The sequence below is a fragment of the Dendronephthya gigantea genome, unplaced genomic scaffold (assembly GCF_004324835.1).
Source record: "Dendronephthya gigantea isolate DGI-Jeju-01 unplaced genomic scaffold, DenGig_1.0 000032F, whole genome shotgun sequence".
Lineage (NCBI taxonomy): Eukaryota > Metazoa > Cnidaria > Anthozoa > Malacalcyonacea > Nephtheidae > Dendronephthya > Dendronephthya gigantea.
This window is the reverse complement of record NW_021163042.1, coordinates 2,194,512-2,221,380: the sequence shown is the minus strand read 5'-3', so window position 1 is coordinate 2,221,380 and position 26,869 is coordinate 2,194,512. Positions and strand designations below refer to the sequence as shown.

Below are 26,869 nucleotides of genomic sequence, written 5' to 3'. Positions count from 1 at the left end.
TGAATACCGCCTGCATCGTTCCAAAGAAGTTCAAATTGCTTGCTCCTGAAAAATTTTTGCATCTTGCCTTCAACTCACATTGAAAATACTCCAAAATTCCAGTCGGAAGTGCTCCATAATCAATGATCAAACACCATACTGCCTTTCTTTGTCAATCGAAAATACACCAAAATTCATCTCGGAAGAGCTCCATAACCCATGATGAATACCGCCTTTATCGTTCCAAAGAAGTTCAAATTGCTTGTTCCTAAAAATGTTTGCATCTTGCCTTCAACTCACATTGAAAATACTCCAAAATTCCAGTCGGAAGTGCTCCATAATCAATGATCAAACACCATACTGCCTTTCTTTGTCAATCGAAAATAAACCAAAATTCATCTCGGAAGAGCTCCATAACCCATGATGAATACCGCCTGCATCGTTCCAAAGAAGTTCGAATTGCTTGCTCCTAAAAGAATGTTTGCATCTTGCCTTTAACTCACCATTGAAAATACTCCAAAATTCCAGTCGGAAGTGCTCCATAATCAATGATCAAACACCATACTGCCTTTCTTTGTCAATCGAAAATAAACCAAAATTCATCTCGGAAGAGCTCCATAACCCATGATGAATACCGCCTTTATCGTTCCAAAGAAGTTCAAATTGCTTGCTCCTAAAAGAATGTTTGCATCTTGCCTTAACTCACATTGAAAATACTCCAAAATTCCAGTCGGAAGTGCTCCATAATCAATGATCAAACACCATACTGCCTTTCTTTGTCAATCGAAAATACACCAAAATTCATCTCGGAAGAGCTCCATAACCCATGATGAATACCGCCTTTATCGTTCCAAAGAAGTTCAAATTGCTTGTTCCTAAAAAAATGTTTGCATCTTGCCTTCAACTCACAATTGAAAATACTCCAAAATTCCAGTCGGAAGTGCTCCATAATCAATGATCAAACACCATACTGCCTTTCTTTGTCAATCGAAAATAAACCAAAATTCATCTCGGAAGAGCTCCATAACCCATGATGAATACCGCCTGCATCGTTCCAAAGAAGTTCGAATTGCTTGCTCCTAAAAGATGTTTGCATCTTGCCTTTAACTCACCATTGAAAATACTCCAAAATTCCAGTCGGAAGTGCTCCATAATCAATGATCAAACACCATACTGCCTTTCTTTGTCAATCGAAAATACACCAAAATTCATCTCGGAAGAGCTCCATAACCCATGATGAATACCGCCTTTATCGTTCCAAAGAAGTTCAAATTGCTTGCTCCTAAAAATGTTTGCATCTTGCCTTAACTCCATTGAAAATACTCCAAAATTCCAGTCGGAAGTGCTCCATAATCAATGATCAAACACCATACTGCCTTTCTTTGTCAATCGAAAATACACCAAAATTCATCTCGGAAGAGCTCCATAACCCATGATGAATACCGCCTTTATCGTTCCAAAGAAGTTCAAATTGCTTGTTCCTAAAAAAATGTTTGCATCTTGCCTTCAACTCACAATTGAAAATACTCCAAAATTCCAGTCGGAAGTGCTCCATAATCAATGATCAAACACCATACTGCCTTTCTTTGTCAATCGAAAACACCAAAATTCATGTCGGAAGAGCTCCATAACCCATGATGAATACCGCCTGCATCGTTCCAAAGAAGTTCAAATTGCTTGCTCCTAAGAATGTTGCATCTTGCCTTTAACTCACCATTGAAAATACTCCAAAATTCCAGTCGGAAGTGCTCCATAATCAATGATCAAACACCATACCCTTTCTTTTTCAATCGAAAATACACCTAAATTCATGTCGGAAGAGCTCCATAACCCATGATGAATACCGCCTGCACCGTCCAAAGAAGTTCGAATTGGTTGCTCTAAAAGAATGTTTGCATCTTGCCTTAACTCAATTGAAAATACTCCAAAATTCCAGTGGAAGTGCTCCATAATCAATGATCAAACACCATACTGCCTTTCTTTGTGAATCGAAATACACCAAATTCATCTGTCGGAAGAGCTCATAACCCATGATGAATACGTCTGCGTTCCAAAGAAGTTCAAATTGCTTGCTAAAAAATGTTTGCATCTTGCCTTCAACTCACAATTGAAAATACTCCAAAATTCCTGTCGGAAGTCTCCATAAATTATATCAAACACCATACTGCCTTTCTTTGTCAATCGAAAATAACCAAAATTCATCTCGGAAGAGCTCCATAACCCATGATGAATACCGCCGCATCGTTCCAAAAAGTTCAAATTGTTGCTCTAAAAATGTTTGCATCTTGCCTTAACTCACATTGAAAATACTCCAAAATTCCAGTCGGAAGTGCTCCATAATCAATGATCAAACACCATACTGCCTTTCTTTGTCAATCGAAATACACCAAAATTCATGTCGGAAGAGCTCCATAACCATGATGAATACGCCTGCATCGTTCAAAGAAGTTCAAATTGCTTGCTCCTAAAAATGTTTGCATCTTCCTTTAACTCACATTGAAAATACTCCAAAATTCCAGTCGGAAGTGCTCCAAAATAATGATCAAACACCATACTGCCTTTCTTTGTCAATCGAAAATACACCTAAATCATGTCGGAAGAGCTCCATAACCCATGATGAATACCGCCTGCACCGTTCCAAAGAAGTTCAAATTGGTTGCTCTGGAAAAAATGTTTGCATCTTGCCTTCAACTCACAATTGAAAATACTCCAAAATTCCAGTCGGAAGTGCTCCATAATTAATGATCAAACACCATACTGCCTTTCTTTGTCAATCGAAAATACACCAAAATTCATGTCGGAAGAGCTCCATAACCTATGATGAATACCGCCTGCATCGTTCTAAAGAAGTTCAAATTGCTTGCTCTGACAAAATGTTTGCATCTTGCCTTTAACTCACAATTAAAAATACTCCAAAATTCCAGTCGGAAGTGCTCCATAATCAATGATCAAACACCATACTGCCTTTCTTTTTCAATCGAAAATACACCTAAATTCATGTCGGAAGAGCTCCATAACCCATGATGAATACCGCCTGCATCGTTCCAAAGAAGTTCGAATTGGTTGCTCCTAAAAGAATGTTTGCATCTTGCCTTTAACTCACCATTGAAAATACTCCAAAATTCCAGTCGGAAGTGCTCCATAATCAATGATCAAACACCATACTGCCTTTCTTTGTGAATCGAAAGTACACCAGAATTCATGTCGGAAGAGCTCTATAACCCATGATGAATAACGTCTGCATCGTTCCAAAGAAGTTCAAATTGCTTGCTCTGAAAAAATGTTTGCATCTTGCCTTCAACTCACAATTGAAAATACTCCAAAATTCCTGTCGGAAGTTCTCCAAAATTAATGATCAAACACCATACTACCTTTCTTTGTCAATCGAAAATACACCAAAATTCATGTCGGAAGAGCTCCATAACCCATGATGAATACCGCCTGCACCGTTCCAAAGAAGTTCAAATTGGTTGCTCTGGAAAAATGTTTGCATCTTGCCTTCAACTCACAATTGAAAATACTCCAAAATTCCAGTCGGAAGTGCTCCATAATTAATGATCAAACACCATACTGCCTTTCTTTGTCAATCGAAAATACACCAAAATTCATGTCGGAAGAGCTCCATAACCTATGATGAATACCGCCTGCATCGTTCTAAAGAAGTTCAAATTGCTTGCTCTGACAAAATGTTTGCATCTTTCCTTTAACTCACAATTAAAAATACTCCAAAATTCCAGTCGGAAGTGCTCCATAATAAATGATCAAACACCATACTGCCTTTCTTTGTCAATCGAAAATACACCTAAATTCATGTCGGAAGAGCTCCATAACCCATGATGAATACCGCCTGCATCGTTCCAAAGAAGTTTAAATTGCTTGCTTGTAAAAAATGTTTGCATCTCGCCTGTAACTCACAATTGAAAATACTCCAAAATTCCAGTCGGAAGTGCTCCATAATCAATGATCAAACACTATACTGCCTTTCTTTGTCAATGGAAAATACACCAAAATTCATGTCGGAAGAGCTCCATAACCCATAAAGAATACCGCCTGCATCTTTCCAAGGAAGTTTAAATTGCTTGCTCCTAAAAAATGTTTGTATCTTGCCTTTAACACACAATTAAAAATACTCCAAAATTCCAGTCGGACGTGCTCCATAATCAATGATCAAACACCATACTGCCTTTCTTTGTCAATCGAAAATACACCAAAATTCATCTCGGAAGAGCCGTGTCAAATTTTTCTTCTTGTGTTCATATTTCTTTTCGTTTCAAAATTTTTTTCTTTCGTCAATTTTTTTTTCCTGTCAAATTTTTTTCGCTGTCAAAATTTTTTTTCCTGTTAAATTTTTTTTCCGGTCAAAATTTTTTTCCGGTGAGAATTTTTTCTTCTGTCCAAATTTTTTTCTCGCGCAATTTTTTTCTTTTGTCAATTTTTTTTTTATCAAAATAATTTTTCTTGTGTAAATTTTTTTTCCAGCTAAAATATCTTTCACGTGTGCCCAAGTTTTTCTTCCCGTCAAAAGTTTTCTTCCGCCCATTTTTTTCCTGTCAAAAATTTTTTCACTTGTGTCCAAATTTTTTTTCCTGTGTACAAATTTTTTTTCTTGTGACCAAAATTCTTTCTTATTTTGTATTATTTTTAAATTCCGAAGCAAAGGGGTAAGCGCGTGCAGTTCGGGTTGCAAATCTCATATAACTTGTAGATGACTCCAATGAACAATCTTCACTATACTATAGTCTATATATTCTCATATTGCAAGATTTCTCAAAAATTTTGAAAAATTTCAAAAAATATAGGTATGGCACCCTACCTAATATCGTCGACGGACGAGCAGATCAATTTTTTGCCGACGTCAAAAGCGGAGGCAAATAATTTATCTGCGAGCCACCGATATTTTGCGAGATCAGAGTTCAATAAGTGTTTTATCATTTATTTAGGTGGCCCCCTAGAGTTTTGTAAAAATTCTAGATAGTAGGGCGGCTTCTATAATTGAGCAATCAATATTGGCATATTTCGAACATAGTATTCAATACGTTAAAGATAATTTAAATTTATAGTTCACAATGCGGTTCGGGTGCTTAAATCTACAACATCAAACCTGCATTCAACAATTTTCTCAAAACTCTAGTCTCTAGGGAACCACCTTAAAAGCTTTGCGTTATTTCTAGTTCTACGTCGTTTTTCGAGCTTCGGCTGTAAAACTTTTGGAGTACTTCTGAACGGTTTTCGAACGCGACAATTCAATGCATTTCGAACACGACAATTCATCGTCATTTATTCCTTTCTCTTGTAAAGACTGCTGAAATACGATACGTTGACAGCAGTTTTTATTTCTTTTTTGTGTGTTCAGTATCTTTTCAGTTTAGTAAATAGGATAACTCAGCTTCACTCACCTGAGCGAAGCGAGTCGCCATTGTTTACAGTGATTGATGGCAATGCGCAATTGCGCATGCACAGAGTATTATCTGCAGCTGGGCAACGTTTGCACCAAATGCGCATTCACAAACTGACAGACTGAATATTTAAATTGCATATAGGCAGGGCCGGATTAACCTTTCGCGGGGCCCGTGGCATTTTTTCAGTGCGAGGCCCCTCAATCCCGTAAAACATCAAAGCCTTTACTCGCCGGCCACAGAATTTTTGGGGCTCGGGTAAAATTCTCGTTATATAGGGGAGTAAAATAGCAGTTTATGCTACTGTAGCGAGATAATGCATGACCAGAACATTGGTGTAGAAAATTGAATTTTGGGGGCCATAGCAGTGTTAGGGGGGGTTGGGGGCATCCTCCCCCAAGAAAATTTTGAGTTTTAGAGTGCAGCAAATGCGATTTCCTGCGTTTTGGGGGTGAGATTTCCGCAAAATCGAGTATAATATTGCATTACCTAAACTATAAACAACCTAAGACGTTTTCTGAAAGAGGACTATATATTCCAACAACATGCAGTTTAATTTTATTCCCGTAGGTTTTGGGGGACCCTTACAACCCTGGGCTTAGGGCTAATTTCCCCCTTTGACCACCCCTCTGGGTGGCTCTGCCTTTACTTGAAGTTTTAAATTTCTAAATTTTCCCATTACCCTAAAATTTTTTTTGGGAGAATCTGGTTGCAAGGGTGCCTAATTGCCTCGGCTTTTGATTTCTAAAGCTTCGCGTTATTTATTTCGCTCCGATAGCTTAATATAAGCTTTAAAGGCATTTTTATTCATTTATGGGCCTCGCTTTTTTGAGTCACTTTATTTTATTTTGTGGCCATGAGGCTTTGTGACCCTTTTTCCGTCTCCCACGCACTGAAAAAAAATTGAACTGAGTAAAGCGCGGGGCCCCCAAAACCGCGGGGCCCGTGGCATATGCCGCTTCTGCCATATGGTTAATCCGGCCCTGCATATAGGTTTTGGTTACACACGGACCTGTGCCCTGAAATGGTTATTTCCGAGAATCAAAATTTTCCGATCATCAGCAACTATACTCCTATGCTAAATGTTTACGCTGTGCGAAGATGCTGCGGAGGAGGCAGTTTCAACACGGCAGACATTTTCTTTCATCGGTCAAGACGAGCAAATCTCCGTGCGTCACACTGTCAGCTTAAACGTCACAGCTTACCCCAATAATATCAGAAATTACATGACATGAAGATGCGTGATATCTGCATGCCCACATTTGCTTGAAGTCGTAAACAGCCCAATTGTATTGAAATATGGCATGAAAATGCATACTTCCGAGTTATTTTAACATCACCAATTCGATACACGATATACACGAAAAATGTGCGTATCGTTACCTAACGGTTTACATAGATTCTAACGGGTAACGGATATAATTTATTTTCCGGGGGAAGGAAAGCAGCAAAAATCGTATAAAGGAAGGAATTTTTGGCATTAAATTAGTAATGTCTTTAAGAAGTCGCAAACGTCGAAAAATGCGAAAACAAGTTTCACAAGTTTCACGTCTGAAGTGCGTCAGCAATTTTTATCAGACTTCATAAAGGGTGAAAGGTGAAGAAACCAAATTAATTAGCTACAATATACCCGAGCACATGTCACTTTGCGTTTTTATTAAGTGAAGACTTTATGCCATACATTAAAGACATCACTCTTACTATAACTATCAACGGAAAAATGATATATTCATATGAATACGAAAAATGATCTTTATGAGCAATCAAAATTTCCAATGGAAATGTGGTATATATATCATATATCATGCATTAATAATAATCGAAGTTAAAATGACTCAGTACTCAGTATAGTACTCAGTATATCTTACCACTTGCTATACGTTAAACAATGATATTTATTTCCAAAATCAAATATTCTAAACTGTTTTATATATAAATACAGTTTTAAACTCTAGATTATATGAATATGAATTAGTGTCATAAAATAGTATAAACGTATGTATTCATTTGTCAGTAGTTATATAATTTGCCGTTACGTCAACTTTTATGTTTATAGTAATTTTATTTACTTTTGCACAGAAGAATTTCTTTGTTGCAATCGATCTTGATCAACTGAGAACGAAGACAACAAACAATTCAGGATAAAAGCCAGGGTCAAGTCAGTAACAATGCACGAGGTCATGCATTTTATAGACTAAAGATATCGTTCACTTTCAAAACTGGCAAAGGTGACGTGACGCTCTCATATATAGATATATATTTATAGTTGTACATAATATTAGATGTACAGTATCAGTGACAAGTTATTTTATTTGCTCATTGACTTTGCTGCCAGAAAATTCTGGAAAGATCTCTCTATCACATGCTATGATGTGCCTGTTTATAGTGTTTCGAGTACCCGTTATATGTTCAATAACTCCTCTTGTTTAGAAAACAACGTTTGCTATTGCATCAATGATTGATTGCATTTTACCTGATTATGACACTACTGTGAGCCATTCACTAAAAACAGAGAGAAGAAGCGAGAAAAGTGGGTTGAAATTAATAAAACTCTCTGAGCACTTAATTGCTCCATGGCGAGCAGACAGCGTCTTAGCATCGTGAACTTATCTAACAACTGAAAGGCATTACCTAGCTGTTCACAGTGCAGACTACAGAGAATAAAGTTGTCGTGTCTGCTAAATACCTTGTTTTGTACAAATAATTGTTTCTAGTTCGCTGTCACGATAATCGATTGAAAAGGTGCAAAATAGTTGGTATAACTCAAAATTTTATCATATCCAAACACTGTTCACACGCCCGCCGCTGTTCAGGCTGTCGAAACGTTCCGGTTCACGGCGCCTGAAACATCTGCTGAACGTGTGGTTAAAATTAAGCTTATTGGAACAGTAGTTCTAGCAGGAAACGTTTATGAGTTAGCAGGTTGGAGCATCCAAACACAGCAGTCCATTTACCAGTTCTGATATAACAGGAAATTAGTTAGGCCAAAAAGTGGTTAAAATTTTCCGCCAATAGATGCTCATGTTTCGTTTGTGGTTTAGAGGTATGAATTACACCTCCGTAAGAACATATATAAGAGTTTCGGTTTTGAATGATTATGCATTTGTTTCTCAGGGTTGAGATATAGTGATATGGTACAAAGATTCGACAGTCATTGTTGATTGAACGGCACTGTGAGACGGGGGTGCCTGTACCTCCAGGGCATGGTCTGACGTATTACGCGACTCGCATAGCAGCGGCTCCGATGATAATATAAACCAACAGAAATATTGTAGCCGAGGTATCGAGAAGTTAAGAGATTGACCAAGAGTAGTCCCATTGCTTAGCGTTTGACAGCTATCCTGTATTTTCCGTTATTTCAGGAATTGAAACTCAGAACGCAGTGTGAGAGAAGGAATGTTAAATAACAAACAAAATCCATCGTCATATAAATATTAAAGGCCGATCACTTAGCTAGCAAAGTAAATGAATCACGCGTGTTGACCAAGGAGCAGAAAAAGGAGTAGACAAGAAGCCATTTTGTCGTGCTGCATTGGGAGCTGACGAGATATTTTACAACGTCGTTTGTCATAAGAATTTCCTCAGAAATATACCAGTTAAGTGGTATTTACTCTCTAATGTGGATAATTACACAGTTAACTCGTATATAATATTCGGAATAGGTCGTCAGCATTGCCATTGGGTAGCAGCTATTTATTGGTTGAAAACCAAGTTTCGCGCCGTACAGTATTAATATATAAGGATCGTTATTTTACGAATATTCGTATAAAAATTTTCGCTTGAGATGCATCGACGACGCGGTTCAGCTCCGGCTGTTATTTTGCAACAACATTTATCTAAATATAATAATTGGGAAAAGAATGGATTTCATTCAGAGGATGGGAAGAAGGACAAAGAGAAATTAAAGGTAAAGAAATCAGCGAAGTGCGATTTATCGCGAAGCTCCAGCCCTATGTTTCATCAAATGGGAAAATTATCAGAGGAGGGCAGAAGTAAGCAACAAACATCGAGTGACCCATCGATTAATAATCTTGTATGCGGGAACGGGAATAACAATCATCACTTTATTTCAAAAAGGCCTTCTAGTCCGACGCTTATAACGAGCGAACGGAAAAACGATAAGTGTTCGGGTAAACGTTTAACCATACGCGGTCAGGACTGGTGCTCAACCGAAATTACAAACACAACTCGACAAAACCTGAAGAAAGCTGGCTCTATTAAGGATTATCATATCGTCTTACTAGGACAGGGTGGCGTTGGTAAATCCGGTAAGTCGCTACAATTTGTTTCTACACGGATAGTGATAGTCCTTTTAAATAAACATCATTTTTGCGGTTCTATTTGAAGAGCGAGCACATGCAATGCGATGTTTTGACTTTGCTCCCGACTAGTTAGTTTATCTTTGTTAACTGTATTCATTAATACCATGACATCGCTATCATGACCTGAACACATCTTGAACCCGTCAAGTAATCATGAAGAAGTGCGTGTAGCCTTTCACGTCCGCTCACACGTGCTTGGTGAAAAAAAATGGTAAACATTTATTATTTTGTAAGTCAGACGTGTTTTAACCGGAATATATGTCAATGCTCACTTTGCGAATTTACGTCGGTTGCTATTACCTGGCACTGTAGGGCTCCAAGTAGGAACGCAGTCGTTACCTGGGGAGACAATCTGAGGACACATTCACAAGCCTGGTGGATCACGCATAGTTTTAACTCGCTGTTTTGCAAAGAAACAAACAGACTGTGTTATGGAACGAGAAAAATTCTTTATCAGTTCAAGGGATCGTAATTTAATATTTGCAGAGTTCCTTTAAACAGCTGCTACAACCATTCACAACACGCTATTTAGACCGCCCGCCGCTTTCAAACACTCTTAATGCTTGCATATCAACGAAAACTTGCAAATACAAAATTTCAAGGTCTCTTTACAATGTGCCGACATTTACCGACATTGTAGTGATTATCCCAGACTGGTGATGAGTCGTGAAACGATACTATCAAGCTCTGCTGTCTTTTCTTCGGAAACGCACAAGTTCAACTTTCATACCGTCGGCCTGTTCTAGTTCAATATTACAGGATTAATATATAGTTAATGTACATGATTCATGTGTTCTAAGTCAAGAAAAGGTGCCAAAAGTGAAGCTATTTTGTGATTTTTGACATACAATTGACACTCTCACGAAAGGTACAAGTTTTGAGAATAAATAGCTCTTTAATTCCACTGCCTGTTCTGACACTGTTGGTGCCTTATTTCCTGCAGATGATGCATAGTTAATTGGATTTCAGACAGATGTATTGTGTGCGCTTTTTTCCTTTTGGAAAACAACAACCTTAATTCCTTCAAACTGCTCAATAAACGGATAACTAAATCGCATTAAATAAAAAAATCTTCTTTTAGTCATTTTTGTAATTAACAAACGTGCACTTCCTGCAATGTAAAAATTGTCGTCTCACTTGAATTAAAGAATAATTTCATGAAAAAAAATTTAATATCTTGTGCTAGCCATAGGATGTTGACTGAAAGCTCGGATCCTAATCATCGCGTCCAACACATTCCATTTCTCGTTATCACAATTTATGTCATTATTCATCCCAATTCCTAATGAGTATTAGTTAATTAATTTAATTGAGGACGCGCCCACACAATCAATCCGTTCATAAATTAGCTGGAGGGTTTGAATATTGCAATGTTGCATGTGGAAAATGTTTTAAGTTCATATACGAGGATTTATACTTTTTTAGTCCGCATTGAAAAAGGTTTTGTTTGTCGTCTTAAGCCAATTAAACTGATAAATTTGTCACATTTTCAAATTTGTCATCATCGACCAACTATACCTTTTAGTATAACCGAATACCATTTGTTATAATGGCCACCTGAAAGTCATACAATTAATCGAGCAACATGTGGTTGTAACTGCAGGATTGCGGCAGGCGTTATTCACAATACAATTCACAAAAAATACCAGAAAACGTTACGCGGTCAACACAGAGGTCTAACTTATTCTAAATTGGACGAATGCCTTGTAGCTTTTTGTCACTTTATCGATGCGAAAAACAGTATTATATAACTAATTCATGAATTCAGGCGACAGCACGAAACAATTAGCTCACAATTACTTAATAAGTCTTTCCTTCTTTTTCTTGTTTACAGCTCTGCTCGTAAGGTTCTCGACCGGCAGATTTATTTACGAATACCATCCGACATTAGGTAAGGATGTAATAATCGTCAAATAACTGTGATAATCATCTGAATATATAAACTGTCAATTTTGAATTCAAAATTACAAAGATATATCTTTGTTATATGAGAGACAAGTAAAATTACCGACGTATATAGCTATAGGTTCTTGCATGCACGGCTAATAACGACAAAACGATAGGAATTTTAACACCGATAAAATCTAATTGAAGTTGTCTTAGTTCTCGTTCACAGTTGTTTTACAATTGTATAAACATGATTGCAATGCACGATTGATCAGTTGCGAAATTGAAACCTGGTGAAAGAAATATGTATAGTATATATATACTATATATTAACTAAGATATAGCCGAAGTGTGAAACCTGCCAGGTTATCGTGTAATAAAACGTTGCATGAAAAACTTTAAATTTTATTTCGAGGCTCTTAATATTTGTATTTCAACAAACGTTTTGACTTTTGTTCAGTGAATATTGATAATCGTATTTAAATAATTTGGCCCCTCCCGTGGCGTGCTGTATTTGCAATTTCAATGTATACTGCATGATAGCTGAACCCCGTGAGGCACTAAATGTTAGCTAAAATATTCACTCGGAGATAATTTGGTCTGATTCGAGACTTTTTAAAACCATATCTTTAAAAGGCCTGACAAGTCTGAAAGTTGTTTCTGAATATACAAGTTCTTGACTTTCTGTCGCTAAATTAAATCTCTCACGGTATATATATCGTGCCTTTATTTTAGCAAAGAGACAAATTGCCCATAAAGTAAACACGGACAAATAATTTTGTTTTTTGGATATAGAAATGAATTATGAAATGCTAGCAGAGATTGACGATGAGATTGGAGACCTACATATCTTGGATACAGCTAATACGGTGAGCATAACCTAATATTCGTTCGATGTGAATACTTTCCCAGAGCCCTTGTAAATAGTTTCCTCTGCCTTTCTATTTAAAAAGAGAACGATAGAAAACTAGCTTTAACCAAACTAACTTTGCACTGTCGTATTTTTATGACAAATGAATGGATACAAGTGGCATACCCATGCACAGTTGGACTAGGATGCATGTGCATGCAACGAAAAGGAAGTAGAGAATTTTAATAAGATTAGGCGTTGAGAAACCGACATCACGCATGTTTGTTCTTAGAATTAATTTATGCTGTTTGCCTTTTTGAACCGGTATGTATGAATTCCAGGCACAAAACGCCGTAATTAAAAAAGCTAACTTCATGACCGTGCGCCTTAATTAATTGTTAAAAATAGTCCGGAAATACTTCGCACGCTACGCTACACCACCACAACTTTTTTGTTATAGAAAAAAATTACCGCTTTCAATAAATTAATTATCACACTATCTTTTACAAATAGAAAGACAAATTGCTGCAGAGCCTTTAAGTTGTTTTAACTCATTTACACTTTCTCAAACCTACAATGCCGCGTTAGTCATTCAGCCTCCCCCGCAAACATCTGTATCTATGGCACGCCACATGCTCTGAGCAAGGGAGGCTTCAGGGTACGGACAATACGAATATACAGCACAGGCTGGCGCCTCGGTGAGATCCTAAAATATAGCTTTGAACTATTTTTAAATACTCAGGCCACCTGCTGCAAGTGTTTTGATCAGGTCGGATTGCGATATTGTGATGGAGAACATTCCAGTCAACATATATTTATATATTTATATGTGTTGTAATCTGCGGCGAAAAAACCCAATTGGAAATTTAACAAATGGTTTTCGGTATGGCCGGGAAGATCAAACGACATATATAAACATATTGTAAAGCAATATAAAAACATTCTTGAGCGATGAAACGCGCAATGATCGATAAAATTCCATCTAGAAATTAATACGGCGCAAACCTCCGTGAAATTGAATACCTCGAGAAACATCATCCTTAAATTATTAAAACAACAAGCATGTCATCCGATTTATTCGAGAAAAACGTCACCCATTAAGCCTCTTGATTTGGCTAATCCTGCGACACGCTTACAAGATTTCCTCCCAAAGTAAATTTGGTTTCGCGTTGATAAATTGACCACTTTGTATTTGGTCCGCCGCCTATTTGTTTAAAGATCTATTTTGATAACTGTTAAGTATCTAAAAATAAACCCAATGACTAGATATAGTAACATAATGACTTGAATGGTGGCCTGAGCTAGGAGGTGGTAAAACATTACCTTTTATGTACTGGGAGAACTTTACCAAGACAGCCTCCCTTGTCGAAGATTGACAAAGCCACTCTATATGGAAAATTATATCCCCCGTATTTATGAAATAACAGTTATATACGACAGTTATAGGCACATCATCAGTTTGTTGCCATCTTCATGGAAACAGATATATACATGCGTGTATTCTTGTTTGAGATATTCCTCATAAACCTCATTGGCTGCAAATTCTGAACAAAAGAGATTACAATAAGCCTGCGCAGGACGTTAGTTAAAAGGGTTGGGTTTATCAGGGTACTTATAAAAAGTAATTGAATTTGTTGAATATAATTTATGACTGAGAAAGCCATCATGTTTCCCTGACGAACGACGATGGTCCTGATTGAAATGAAGTTTTCTGATTATTATCATTCACCAAAGTCGCCGGTGTAAACGTTTCTGACAACCACGAACATGACTTCTTTGTGAAAACACAGAATTAGAAGTAGAGCAAAGGTTTACTAATCTCATTGATACCAATGAATGATAAGGCGGCTCACTGTCCATTTTTTTTTAGACTGAGCCTGTATATTTGAACGAAGGCCAAGGCTTTATTGTGATATATTCTATCAACGACCGCTTAAGTTTTGAAACCGCAAAACAGTTGGTAAAACTGATACGAGAAGTGAAGAAAGCGAAAGGTTCTTCGATTGTTTTGGTTGGCAACAAGGTTGACCTGAAATATGATCGAGTTGTTCCACGTAATGAAGGTAGAAACTTTGCTGTTGAGTATGAATGTACTTTTTACGAAACGTCAGCTATGAACAATATCAATGTCCCAGTCATATTTCATGACCTTGTTAAACAAATGAGAGTTATCTCGAAAAAGAATGGTCGAATGAATTCACTAAAGAACTTCTTCGCAAGATAAGAAAATTATATCCCACAGCGGGCTGTGGTGAAGAGGAGGTTGCCCTCCATGCTCGAATGTTAATCGGTGCACCGTTGTCAGTATATATTCATTTGCCGTTTGTGGAATTTATTTCTAATCATACATGATTGGTTTCAAATCTTCTCTGATATATATTTGCTTTGTTTACTTAAATCTAATCTTAGTGACCCTAACTCAGAGTAGTTCAACACTTACAGATGACTAAAATAAACGGTTCGCAGGCATTTTCACACACATGAGTCAGGATGAGGATTGCTAGAATATATTATTAGTCCTTTCAATTGAAAGGGCACACAAAACTGTAAATAACAGTTTAATAAAAATGAAAGTTGTAATATCGTCTCATTTGTGTGCTTCGATACATCCTGAATGGCTGTATAAATTATTCAATTGTAAATATGGGAACAAACACACACTTTACAATTGACCTGCTAGAAGATATATTCTTAAGTTTTCTAAAGGAACTATGTCTGGTTATGAAACCTGATAGTCAAAAAAGATTGTCGAAAATATATAGTATTCTACACAAAATGAAATGTTGTCATGTAGGTATAGGCACAATAGGTAGAATTGATAGAGATATAGATTTTAGAGTATAGCGTATAGGAATAGGTATCTGTATCGTCCTGGTGTCTCTAAGCTGGTAAGTAGGCTACATGCAAAAATTTTTTTAGTATAACTTAGTTCTCCCGGCATATGAGTCTACCCGCCAATTTTTAAACACAACAAAATTAGGCAATTGGAATCTGATTCAGTATTGTGCTTGACACAGAGCGCTGTCATTCATTCAATGCAAATGCAAAATTTTAACCCTGAGTTTAACTCCCCCGCAAATGCAACTCATATGTTTTATATATAGGAGTAGTTGCAGGTCTTTAATTTTTAAAATGTGTTTACTTTTGATATGACCTTGGCATGTATTTTCTCATACTGGAAATGGTTGAGGTATAACTTTAATATCCAGCTGTACACCGGATATTGAAAGCCGGCAGAGATCACGTCAGTCCTGTAGGGGGTGGTTGTTGAACAAACCATTTTCGATTATGTTTTTATTCATGATCGTTCCATCATAAAATATGCGAGTTTAAAAGAGTTTCCATCAAACCACACAAGATTCCTGTAAAAATATTCACCTCGATTCATGATAAGCTGTTTAAAAATTTTAAACATTTGAATTCACTAACCCAAGGAGAGTTTAAGATAACCCGCTTTGACTGAACAACTGCCCAGACGTCTTGGAAAAAAAGGGAAGGTTTTAGCCTGTTAGATTTTCGAATTATGCGGTTATAACTATTTTACACTTAATCGGCATCATCGAATTCTTAACATCATCATTTTAACATACCTTATGCAGCAACCGCCACCGGTCAATTCTAGAGAAGGGGGGGGGGATGTTTCATTGAAGGTCATTCTCTAGAATGATCGGTCACCACGCTACCCATTTCATATATAATAAATACACTCAAACATCGGGATTGGTCTTAATTATATTGCCTTACATAGGTCAATATAATTAGTCACTTTTTTCAGTGCCACGAACGTTCACTCACATCCTATAATATAATCCGAAAATACTTAACAGTAATTAACGGGATGGACGCTTTCCAAAAAAGTTTAAATGACGCAGATTATTCAAGGTCTTCCCAAATCAGATTTTGAAATTGCCAACCTTGTCATAATATTAGACTGATTAGACCAGTGAACAGGATTAGATTGGTGCATTCTAACCCGCGATCCCCTCTCCAAAAAAAAGAAAGCCTGATCGCAGGTTAGGAGCATTCGTGCATACACACGCGAGCGCCAAGAGAGCAAATCGCGGGAAAGTGTAAGACTTTTAAAGCTTCGCTGATAAAAGATTACCGTTTTAAAATATTCCACTCATTCTGGGCTGCCTATGGTTTATCCCATACTTTGATTACGTGTCTAGGGAAAAGAGTGACTTGCTATATATTTCACACTCTTCGCCCAGTCTTCGGCACATGTCCCCTCATCCCCACGATGAAAAATTATGTTACGGAAATGACATATAGCTCGTGCATTGAGGCTAATTGGGAAGGAAAGACCTGTTAACTTCGACGTCTTGTCAAATGCGGCTTTAAAATTGGACCGAAAATGCCAAATGTGGCTTTGTTTAGCTGTGATTGGTTCAGTGGCACGCGCCCTTTATGTTAATTAAGTACGTCATTAGATCAAACCGCGCTCGCATGCATGTTGTCACCTGGCAACCAGTAAGTGTATTCATATGCGTTTCTGCGAACCTGTCAATTGTTTCAGTTTCCTTAGAGTGTAAATCATGCCGATATCCAGATCAGAGAGCAGAAACGATGTGGCTGACGCACAGTTGGAGTACCAACAAGAGTTGGAAGCACTGGAAAGACATTATCGTAAGATGAAAAATGAGAAAAAAAGCTACAAAGTGGAGACCGATAACATTCTCCGGCGCCAAGAATGCGAGATTGAAAAACTCGTGAGAGAACATGAAGATATGGAGGCGTTATTAAATGTTTCACTTAGTCGATACAACAGAGATTTTGACAAAGGAAACGTGAAAAAATTGAACAAATTGTTAGAAAAAGATATCATTGTGCAAGAGGCGTTTTCCGAGGGCAATCATGCTTTAGTTGCACTCGATAAACGTATAGACGCAACAAAAGAGAGAGTGTTTAAGAAGCAGATTTTGTGTAAGAAGGCACAGACTTTGGATCAATTTTCTATTCAGAGGCACATTCGTATTATGGAAAATCGCGTTTACACTGCAAATATGAGGTTAGTCAATCGTAATATGAAAGCAAGATTACACCGATTGAAGTATTGGAAAGAAGAGTGCTGCCTTCCTTGCTGGCTAATTTGTCAGTTTATATATAGTAGATATAACTGTAACTGCCAGGCGACCGAAATATTTAATGCTTTTTTTCTTGATACATTTAGATTTAACAAGATTTTGACGAAAAATTCAAAACTAAAAGGGACCATCGATTACATCTCAGTTCAAAAGATGCGATTCCGCGAGTTATTCAGAAGGCTACGAAGAGAATTCAAGCATGGAAAAACAGAAATAGACAATGTGGTTGAATCTAGTCTTGGATATTTTCATGCTCGCGATGAAGCTCAACATCGTATGGCGTTCTTGAGAGAAAAAGCGGAACGTGACCTTGCTCTCTATAACATGGAATTAAAGGTAAAATTGTAAAAACAGACAAAATTTTAGGCTAATCGCTTTGTAATTTGAAACAAAAGGTATAAATACTCAGACATTTAGTCTAATCGCTTTGCAATTCTCCCAATTTGGTTTGAAAAGAAATGAAAACTATATATGCTATGGTATATCCAGATATTATGATAGTAACAATTCGTTGTTTTTAAAGATCGATCATCTGTTCCTGCTTATGCCGTCATGTAACGATATAAATCATACCGTAGTTTTTGTTTAATCAGCTGCAATATTTAGTTTTTATTCTTTTCCTCCTCAGGACGTTATGAGGATTATTGATCATGATCGAAAGCTTCGAATTTTCATGAGCACGAAAACCGAAGATCGCTCAGGTATCTTAGAACAGGCTATCTTCAAGCGTCAAAACAAGCGTATGACGAACTTACTTGGAAATCTTAAAGTAGAAGCCACCAAGTACGAAGAGATATTTAGCAAAATAAGAGAGGTAAACGTGTAAATTGTTACCATAACCGGAAAGTTTCTCAATTTTAAACCACCCCACCTTAAATTAGATCAAAATTTTGAATTTTTTCTCTCTGTCCGGATAATGATCACTTCTATGTCTTTCCTTCAAAATTCCTTAACCATTTGTTTTGCATTCGCAGGTAACTGGCATTTACGATATTGATCAGTTGGTTTCGCGGTTTATCAAAATTGAGGACGAAAATTTTGCTCAATTTAACTACGTGAATGAAGTGAGTACCGAGATCGAGGCTCTCCAGGAAGAGATAAGAGAAAGAAAGGCAGACATGGCAGATATGGAAAAGACGAGCACGCAGGTCGACAAACGACGCAGAGAGATCCTGAGTAAACTCGAAGTAAGATTCTCGGATGTTTGCTCGAAGAAGCAGAAGATACAAGAACAATACAAGCAAGCTAAAAAAATGTTGGAGCAAGTTAAACCGAGGATTGATCATCTATTTAGAAGTGTGAAATGCAATCGTTCTGCCGTGACTGATCTTCTTGGCAATACCAATGGCTTAACCGAGGAAAACGTGATGTCTTTTCTTGGCATCATCGAACAACGTACCAACGAGCTGCTTCAAGTGCACTGCATTCAAAAATTGAAACACGGTTTAGAAGACGCAAACAAGCATCTTATGATAGCTGATGCAATATTTCCTGTGGCGGCAGAAAAGTATCCACCATTGTCTATCAAACCACCCTCAATTGCCGACGACGATGACATAGGTGGCCCAATATGCGACCTCGCAGATAGCCAACCAGTATCTTTTAAAGAAGCTAAAGCGTTAGTCAACAAAGGAGTTGTGTGTGTGAGAGAGGTGACAGCGGATCCGAAGAAGCAAGTTCGAAGTGTTGTATAAGGCGGTGACATGAAACTACTGGTTCGTTTCTGTAATTCATACTGAGCCATATTTTTTAAATTTTTTCGAATAAATCATGATTTTAAACCATGGTAATGTGATGTAGAATATATGATGTAAAAAATTTCCCGAAAGCTTTTCGAAGGTGCAAGGTCTGCGAGGCATTTAAATGCAATACGTCTTAACGTCTAATAAACGTGTACTAAACATGTATTATTGTTAATTTGAGAATGATGTTATTTTGCTATCCACAATGCACATTTTTACCGACAAGGGCACAATTTCTAATTTCTGAATGCGACCTGCATGTGTGACATGCGTTACTACAAAGTATATGCAATTGAAATTACAAAGTTGAATTTCAAAACATTTTATCAGCTTAATTTGGGGAGGGGAGGCTAAATATATAGTGTACAGTATACAGTCTTTCACATGTAGATTCCATATTTAAATGAAAGAAAAAAATAATAGCATTTTTTTGTAGTCGTCGATAAAAAAGTCGAGGATTGTTAATTTAGATGGAACGTTGTCGCTGGGTCTGACAATATTGTAAACCAGGGTTTATCTATATATACGTATCTTGCGTGCGGATGTAGTAATTGCAATAATTCATTCAGGCAGCCATTAAAGATTTCTTGGATATGGCTATAATATGAACAATGTGAACAATATTATGTAATCGGCTTGCTATAGAAATGGCTAACGACCAGTGACAGTAGTGTACCGGAGCCAGAGAGGCAGCTGCCCTACAGCCTTTTGCTTGTGTGTGGAGAAGAGATAAAACTTTAGCTGAAGGCCAATAATTGAACAGATGGAACAATTAGATAATTTACAGGGTGCTATCATAAGACACACTCAAACATTTCAAGTTAGTTGTGGTACGGACAAAGCATCTTTTGCATCATTGAACGACATGGTCGACAAATCACACCAGGCCTTCCCACAATATACAACCAACATTATAAATCATACCCGCGACTATGATAACTGAACGTCTTATAGTGATCGATTACACTAACTGTGAAGCAGGCAACCGGACGAATATATAATATATACTTCATACGCCTAATAAAATTGTATCGCGCAACGATCAATACGACATCTATCAAACTAAGAAATTATGCATTGATTTTGTTAACTTGAGAATGATGTTGTACGCTTTTCGCTATCCACGATGCACATTTCTACCAAGAATAAATATAGCGGAGTCTGACTGAGTTTGGCCTCCAAACACCTGCCCTTTTCGTTCTGCTCGTAGATTACCGTCACAATATATACAGAATCATGTCGGGCCAATGATACGAAAAACAAAGACATTCTTGTGTCCAATAGGAATCTATCTAGCCTGGACCAAACAAGGCGCAAGTAATCGCAATTTCTAACTTCTGAATGATTATATCTTCCGGGGTAAAAATTTGAAGCCTCTTTCATCTTCTGCTGACAAACTCTCCAAGTCTTTAACGGCAGTGGTGGATACCTGGTAAGTAGTACTCTTATGTAAAAAGATTCTACAGCACATAAATGAATTTTGAAATTGAAATTAGGTCGTGTAATTTATTCTAACTTACACTGAATCCACCACTGTTTAATGAGTTCCATATTTCAATGAAACAAAAAATAATAGCATTTTTCTTGTAGTTATAAAAACGTCGAGGATGGTTCATTTCGATGGAATGTTGTCGCTGGGTCTGACATTTTGGGTAGTTACTATGGTGAACGACATCACGAATGTAGAGATTACAAGAAGTTCGGTGATAAACAGCGAGTTGTGTTTTGATGGCGTTATTTCAACCAAATGCGCCGAGGTTGTGAATTATGGTTGGAAAATGTACTTAAAGTCATCCCATCTTTTGTCGAAATTGAATTCAACGAGTGCTATTGTTGTGCACAGCCACGAAAATTCCTCATTTGTTCTTGAAAACGTAGCTTCGAACAGCCAATGCATGGTGGGGGAAACGATTCGAGTAGAATTTTCAGGTTGCACACGTCAAAACATCACCGTGCCTCAAATGGAGATTGACTTCCAAAGGAACAAAAGATTATGTCCAAAGATAACTCCTCCTAGAAATCATGAATCTGTTCATGTTCGAACTATCCTGATCCATGATAATGACACGTCCTTCCGAGCATCGTTAAATATCGTTCTCCCTATAACAGTGCAGGGTAATTGGGTGATCTATCTTGCAGTATCAACACAACTCTCTGACCTCTATGCATCTAATGTGTCGAGATTACCGAAGCAAGGCGACATATTTACTCTTACAAATAAACACTGGCAAGATACGTTTCTGGCCGGTGAGACGCATATTCTACAAATTGATGGTTTTAAGGCCACCCATGGAATTAAAAATCCCTGTATTACTGCCGTGTTTGCATGGGAAAAACACATGGAGGTGCCACCTTCAACAACGAAATTTTTCCTTTCTTCGGCGAGAGCAACTTTGCATACTCTACAGAAAACTATATCACCAACATCACCACAATTACCTGTTTCCTCACCATCATCATCATCATCATCATCATCATCAGAAATACAAAGCACGTCCTCAGAAAGTACGATTGCTGAACCACTTCAAAGTCGAACTTCTCTTCAGATGACATATTTAAAAGGATATGAAGAGAGTTTAACAATTATACACAGTTCGCCGGCAGTCCATGTATCACCATCAAGCACCACCACAACAGAAACTGGTGCGACCATTCTACCACATGCCTGTGGTAATGTGACTGTTCCATCGGGTTATAACTACATGGAAACAACGGTTGTCGTTCTTGCGGATTGGTCAAAAGGTTTTACAGCAGCAATAAAATTTACAACAACAACTGAAATTCGTGATGGTTGGCGCGTTGAGTTGGTGATGGATAAGGCCATATCTACGTTGACTACTTCTGATGTGACATCAACAGCGAACGGCGGCACGAGATTTACATTCCATAACAAAGATAACAATAAAAAATTGAAAAAAGGGAGAAAAATAACGATCGCTTTCGTAGCAAACAAAGAGCAAGAAGATGACAATGTGCCTTGTATGAGAGGAGTGCTCGTGTGGCGATAGAGAAACCTGCATGGGAAATAGAATCTTTTAGTGGAAGTAATCCTTTTAGTGCGAATGTAACAATCACAAGTTAATGCATGGAATCAAGGGATATCAGGAAAATAACATTGGCGCGGTACCAGCCACGACAAAAAATGACGGTCACTTACATTGATAAAGCTATATCAAGTCGTTTACCAGATACACAGTTTACCCTGGAATGCACCTTAGACAATAAAGTAATACAAATTGGAAAATATTAGATATCTCCTTCACTGGTACCAATTAATTAAGGAAGAAACAAGCACAACTGTTCTCTGTACTGATGCATTGTTAACTGGTAACACAACTGTCTAAACTATTATTATTATTACGCATGCTTCTTAAACCTAATAACCGATTTTACTATATACACAAGCGCCAGATATGAGGTATGCTGCAATTTCATTGGTTGGCTACTACATGCGTAAAAACGCTCAGGTTGATGCAAGTTGATATAAACAGGATGGAGCAATGTTGTGCTGCCCACATTGTTCAGCGTTGTCATCAATATTGAACAATATTGTTACACCCGATTCAGTTTCAACAATATTGTTCAATATTGATAACAACTCTGAACAATGTGGGCATCACAACATTGCTCCATCCTGTTTATATCAACTTGCATCAACCTGAGCGTTTTTAGGCGTGTAGACAGATATTAGCTCATATCTGTCTAGTAGAGAAAGTAAACAAAATGGCGGAAAGATTTGGGGAGTTGCCGATTGAAATAGAAATCCAAGCCTAGTTGATAATAGCACAACAAAATGCACCAAAAGGGCGACAAAGCCCACTATAAGCTCATATACGACTCGAGTTCGCACTCCGCAGAATAACTGTTAATTATTATATTGTTATCATGCATGCTAATAATTACAGTAAATTATGTCCATGCAGGTTAGCATCTTATTTTTACAAACTGTGCTACCAAAATTGTAAACCAGCGTTTATTATATGTATTTGTGTTACGTGCTGATGTAGTAATTTCAATAATTCAATGAGGCAGCTGACGAACAAATTGACGAACAAATAATTCAAATAGGTGACGAACAGGGGGTGCGGGGACGACGGAGGCGGCTACCCTATATTCTTTTGCACCGTGTGTGTGGATATAAGCAGGATCAGCTTATCCCCTTTTCACCATGTATAGAATATCTTTTATCTAAAAACACGTTCATAGTGAATCCTAACTTTTAAGGCTATATGTTATGATTATGATGTACTTTCTTGCATTAACCCTCATGCATTGATGATATTGCTGGAAATTTGTCTCGTATGAACATATTGGAAATGTGTTCCTATTTGGATTTGTAAATCTGTGTGTATCGGTAAGTTCAAACTTCACATTCCTCTCCGTGTGATATATAGCCAGGTGAAATGAAAGTGAATGCATTGTGCCCCGTTGCCCTGAACAGCTTGTGCGTTGGCCAGGGCAATGGGAGTCGGGGGAACAATAGTGCGTTGGGCACAAACTTAAATGGTTATAACTTGTTGGTCAAGTGTATGTTTTTATAATAATGTATCATTTCGACATTCCAAAGATTTTCATTTCAATTTAGGTATATTTCGACATTCCAAAAAGACTAGCGAGGTCAAGCTGTAGAATTCGGTCTCCGTCATAATTAGAAACTACGGTGATTAGGCATGGTACCCCTTACTGAGATTCTGTAGCGATTAACAGCGTGTGGCTGAATTCCCTGTACGAAGAAGTACAGTAATTTGCATTTTCTTATCACTATGTCACTGTGTTAATAAATACAAAGTATGTTTCTTACACAAAGTTTAAACAGGGAAATTTAAGTAAACCTTCTTTGACGGAAGTACGCACAAAGTTGGCTGCTTTATATGTCAATATTTGAAATACGGCAACTCAACACATTCCCAGGAAAAACGAAGTGATTTATCAAAGGTCTGAATCAATCTCAAATTTTATCAAGTCATTATAGGTATGATAAATAGAAACTGACTGAAACATCTACTTATAATCATATTATTAATGTCAATCGTTTCTCCACTAGTAAAGCGGGAACAAATGGGTCCATTAACTGTGATTGCACAGAGGACAAATGTCAAACATTTCCCTATACATACTCCAGAAACGGTGTACTGCATGAGTATATTCATCGACCATCAAGAAACCACACAGGTCAACCGGCTAGCAATTCACTGGAATAATCATTGTATATACTTCTAGCATACTTCATAGCAGGCATGAAATGTTTTTAAATATATAAACACGAACAAATGAATTCAATGATGTATCTTTAAATCCATTGTTCGTGAAAGAATTTTAGCGCAATGCATGGATCTTAATTCATGCATTGACAAATGTCAACCGTGACATGTCTGAACACATAGATTATAGTCAGTTCATAAACTCACCTAAAATTTATCGGTTGTTTATTTTGACTTCGGGTAAATACGAAGCGGTTTATCCATATAAACGTTTAGACTTCAGTATATTACATTCCCCAACAAAATATTATAAATCCAAACGTATGTCGTAATACTAAAATAGTATTACTGTACTATTATAAAGACTGTAATTTCACCTGATCAATTTTTTAACACGTACAGTCACTACGGTGCCAAATGCTTCTTTTTGCTGGAGAACAGTAACAGTAATGGCCTCTATAACCGAAAGTCATATCCTCAAAATCTTCAACATGGTGATAATTCAATCCCAGAAGTTAATCGACCGCGCATCAAGAGCGTTCGCTATGGTTGACGCCGTTCTTTGACTTTGACTCAAATTGCAAACCCCCCTATAACTGCATGTATAACCCAATAAGTAACTTAATAAGTAAAACCCAAGCCCAAAAGCGAACACCGTTTACCAAGGCATCAAGAACTTTTTCAATTTTGTGATAATCAAATAAGTTCTTTAGGCAAGCATTTTGGAATTTCTGTCAATACACTTGTGTGCATGTAGCTATGTGGTCATCGATAAACTGATCCCGCCGACCGTTCTAATTCGTCAAGACCAAGTTTCCACACGGGAGTTCAAAGGGTAGTTCAAAGTGCGATTTTCTGCTTTTGATATGGATGTGATTGAGTAACAAAAGTTAACTTTGAATATACGATATAAATAACTGTCTGAAGTCGATAATATAATTGATATCATTTTGATTTTTTCAATTTCATAACAAAAACCGATGAAAATGACGCCAATTCTCTTATAACCAAAAATATATCAGTCATTTTTTGGGCCGGTAATTTTCCATGCTGATGATTGGTTTATTCTAAAAAGCTGTTCCTCGCATTGCCGCTGAGCTGTTGCTTCGATTATTTACAAAGCCAATCATCCAGGAAATGAAAGTGTAGTTCGTGGGCGATAATCTTCGAACTATTAGCATTTGGCATTGTCTGTGATAAAAACAGATGTCTCTGTTATTGAATGACAAAGCATTTTTTGCATCATTGCATGCGATACAGTCGCTAAAACACGATTAACATTTAACACCCAGGTCTTACCACGATTACACAATACGTATTCTATCTATACTAATTAAACTACAGCAAGCCGGGACTTCCTCTTCAAAAAACTGAACGGGGTCCATATTAAATGACAACTAAATAATAGCATTTTTCTTGCAGATACAACTTTGAAGATGGTTAATTTCGATGGAATATTGTCGCTGGGTCTGACATTTTGGGTGGTTACTATGGTGAACGACATCACGAATGTAGAGATTACAAGAAGTTCGGTGATAAACAGCGAGTTGTGTTTTGATGGCGTTATTTCAACTAAATGCGCCGAGGTTGTGAATTATGGTTGGAAAATGTACTTAAAGTCATCCCATCTTTTGTCGAAATTGAATTCAACGAATGCTGTCGTTGTGCACAGCCACGAAAATTCGTCATTTGTTCTTGAAAACGTAGCTTCGAACAGCCAATGCATGGTGGGAGAAACGATTCGAGTAGAATTTTCAGGTTGCACACGTCAAAACATCACCGTGCCTAAAATGGAGATTGAATTCCAAAGGAACAAAAGATTATGTCCAAAGATAACTCCTCCTAAAAATCATGAATCTGTTCATGTTCGAACTATCCTGGTCCATGATAATGATACGTCTTTCCGAGCATCGTTAAATATCGTTCTCCCTGTAACAGTGCAAGGTAATTGGGTGATATACCTTGCAGTATCAACACAACTGTCTGACCTCTATGCCACAAATATATCGAGATTACCGAAAGAAGGCGACATATTTACTCTTACAAATAAGCACTGGCAAGATACGTTTCTGGCCGGTGAGACGCATATTCTGCAAATTGATGGTTTTAAAACCGCCTATGGAATTAAAAATCCCTGTATTACAGCCGTGTTTGCATGGGAAAAACACATGGAGGTGCCACCTTCAACAACAAAATTTTTACTTTCTTCTGAGATGACAACTTTGCATACTCTACAAAAAACAAGCTCACCAACATCATCAAAACTACCAGTTTCCTCTACATCATCATCGGAAATACAGAGTACGTCCCCAGGAAGTACGACTGTGGAACAACTTAAAAGTCGAACATCTCTTCCGATGACATACACAAAAGCATATAAAGATGGTTCAACAACTATAAAACAA

At 37.4% G+C, this 26,869-nt stretch overlaps 2 protein-coding genes across 3 annotated transcripts; both read left to right on the top strand.

The window, feature by feature from the left end:
• The first annotated feature begins 8,261 nt into the window (after positions 1 to 8,261).
• On the top strand, positions 8,262 to 15,005 carry LOC114524937 (ras-related protein Rap-2b-like). Of its 2 annotated transcripts, XM_028546172.1 has the most exons (4): positions 8,263 to 9,643; positions 11,532 to 11,588; positions 12,380 to 12,453; positions 14,305 to 15,005. In XM_028546172.1, exons 1-4 carry the CDS (start codon positions 9,160 to 9,162, stop codon positions 14,656 to 14,658), a joined length of 969 nt encoding a protein of 322 aa, XP_028401973.1. In that variant the 5' UTR covers positions 8,263 to 9,159; the 3' UTR covers positions 14,659 to 15,005. The 2 variants fall into 2 exon arrangements, with proteins under 2 accessions (XP_028401974.1, XP_028401973.1); XM_028546173.1 differs by lacking the exon at positions 11,532 to 11,588 and having other exon boundaries at positions 8,262 to 9,643.
• Positions 15,006 to 16,972: 1,967 nt separating this feature from the next.
• On the top strand, positions 16,973 to 19,215 carry LOC114524981 (coiled-coil domain-containing protein 63-like). Its single transcript, XM_028546239.1, has 4 exons — positions 16,973 to 17,445; positions 17,608 to 17,857; positions 18,150 to 18,335; positions 18,496 to 19,215. The coding sequence occupies exons 1-4, from the start codon at positions 16,973 to 16,975 to the stop codon at positions 19,213 to 19,215; spliced, it is 1,629 nt and encodes a 542-aa protein (XP_028402040.1).
• The last annotated feature ends 7,654 nt before the right edge of the window (positions 19,216 to 26,869 follow it).

Coding starts and splice junctions, on each gene's coding strand:
- LOC114524937 (XM_028546172.1), top strand. CDS start 9,160: ATGCATCGACGACGCGGTTCAGCTCCGGCTGTTATTTTGCAACAACAT. Junction 11,589..12,379: donor CGAATACCATCCGACATTAG/GTAAGGATGTAA, acceptor TTTTGGATATAG/AAATGAATTATGAAATGCTA. Junction 12,454..14,304: donor TCTTGGATACAGCTAATACG/GTGAGCATAACC, acceptor ATTTTTTTTTAG/ACTGAGCCTGTATATTTGAA.
- LOC114524981 (XM_028546239.1), top strand. CDS start 16,973: ATGCCGATATCCAGATCAGAGAGCAGAAACGATGTGGCTGACGCACAG. Junction 17,858..18,149: donor TCTATAACATGGAATTAAAG/GTAAAATTGTAA, acceptor TTTCCTCCTCAG/GACGTTATGAGGATTATTGA. Junction 18,336..18,495: donor TATTTAGCAAAATAAGAGAG/GTAAACGTGTAA, acceptor TTGCATTCGCAG/GTAACTGGCATTTACGATAT.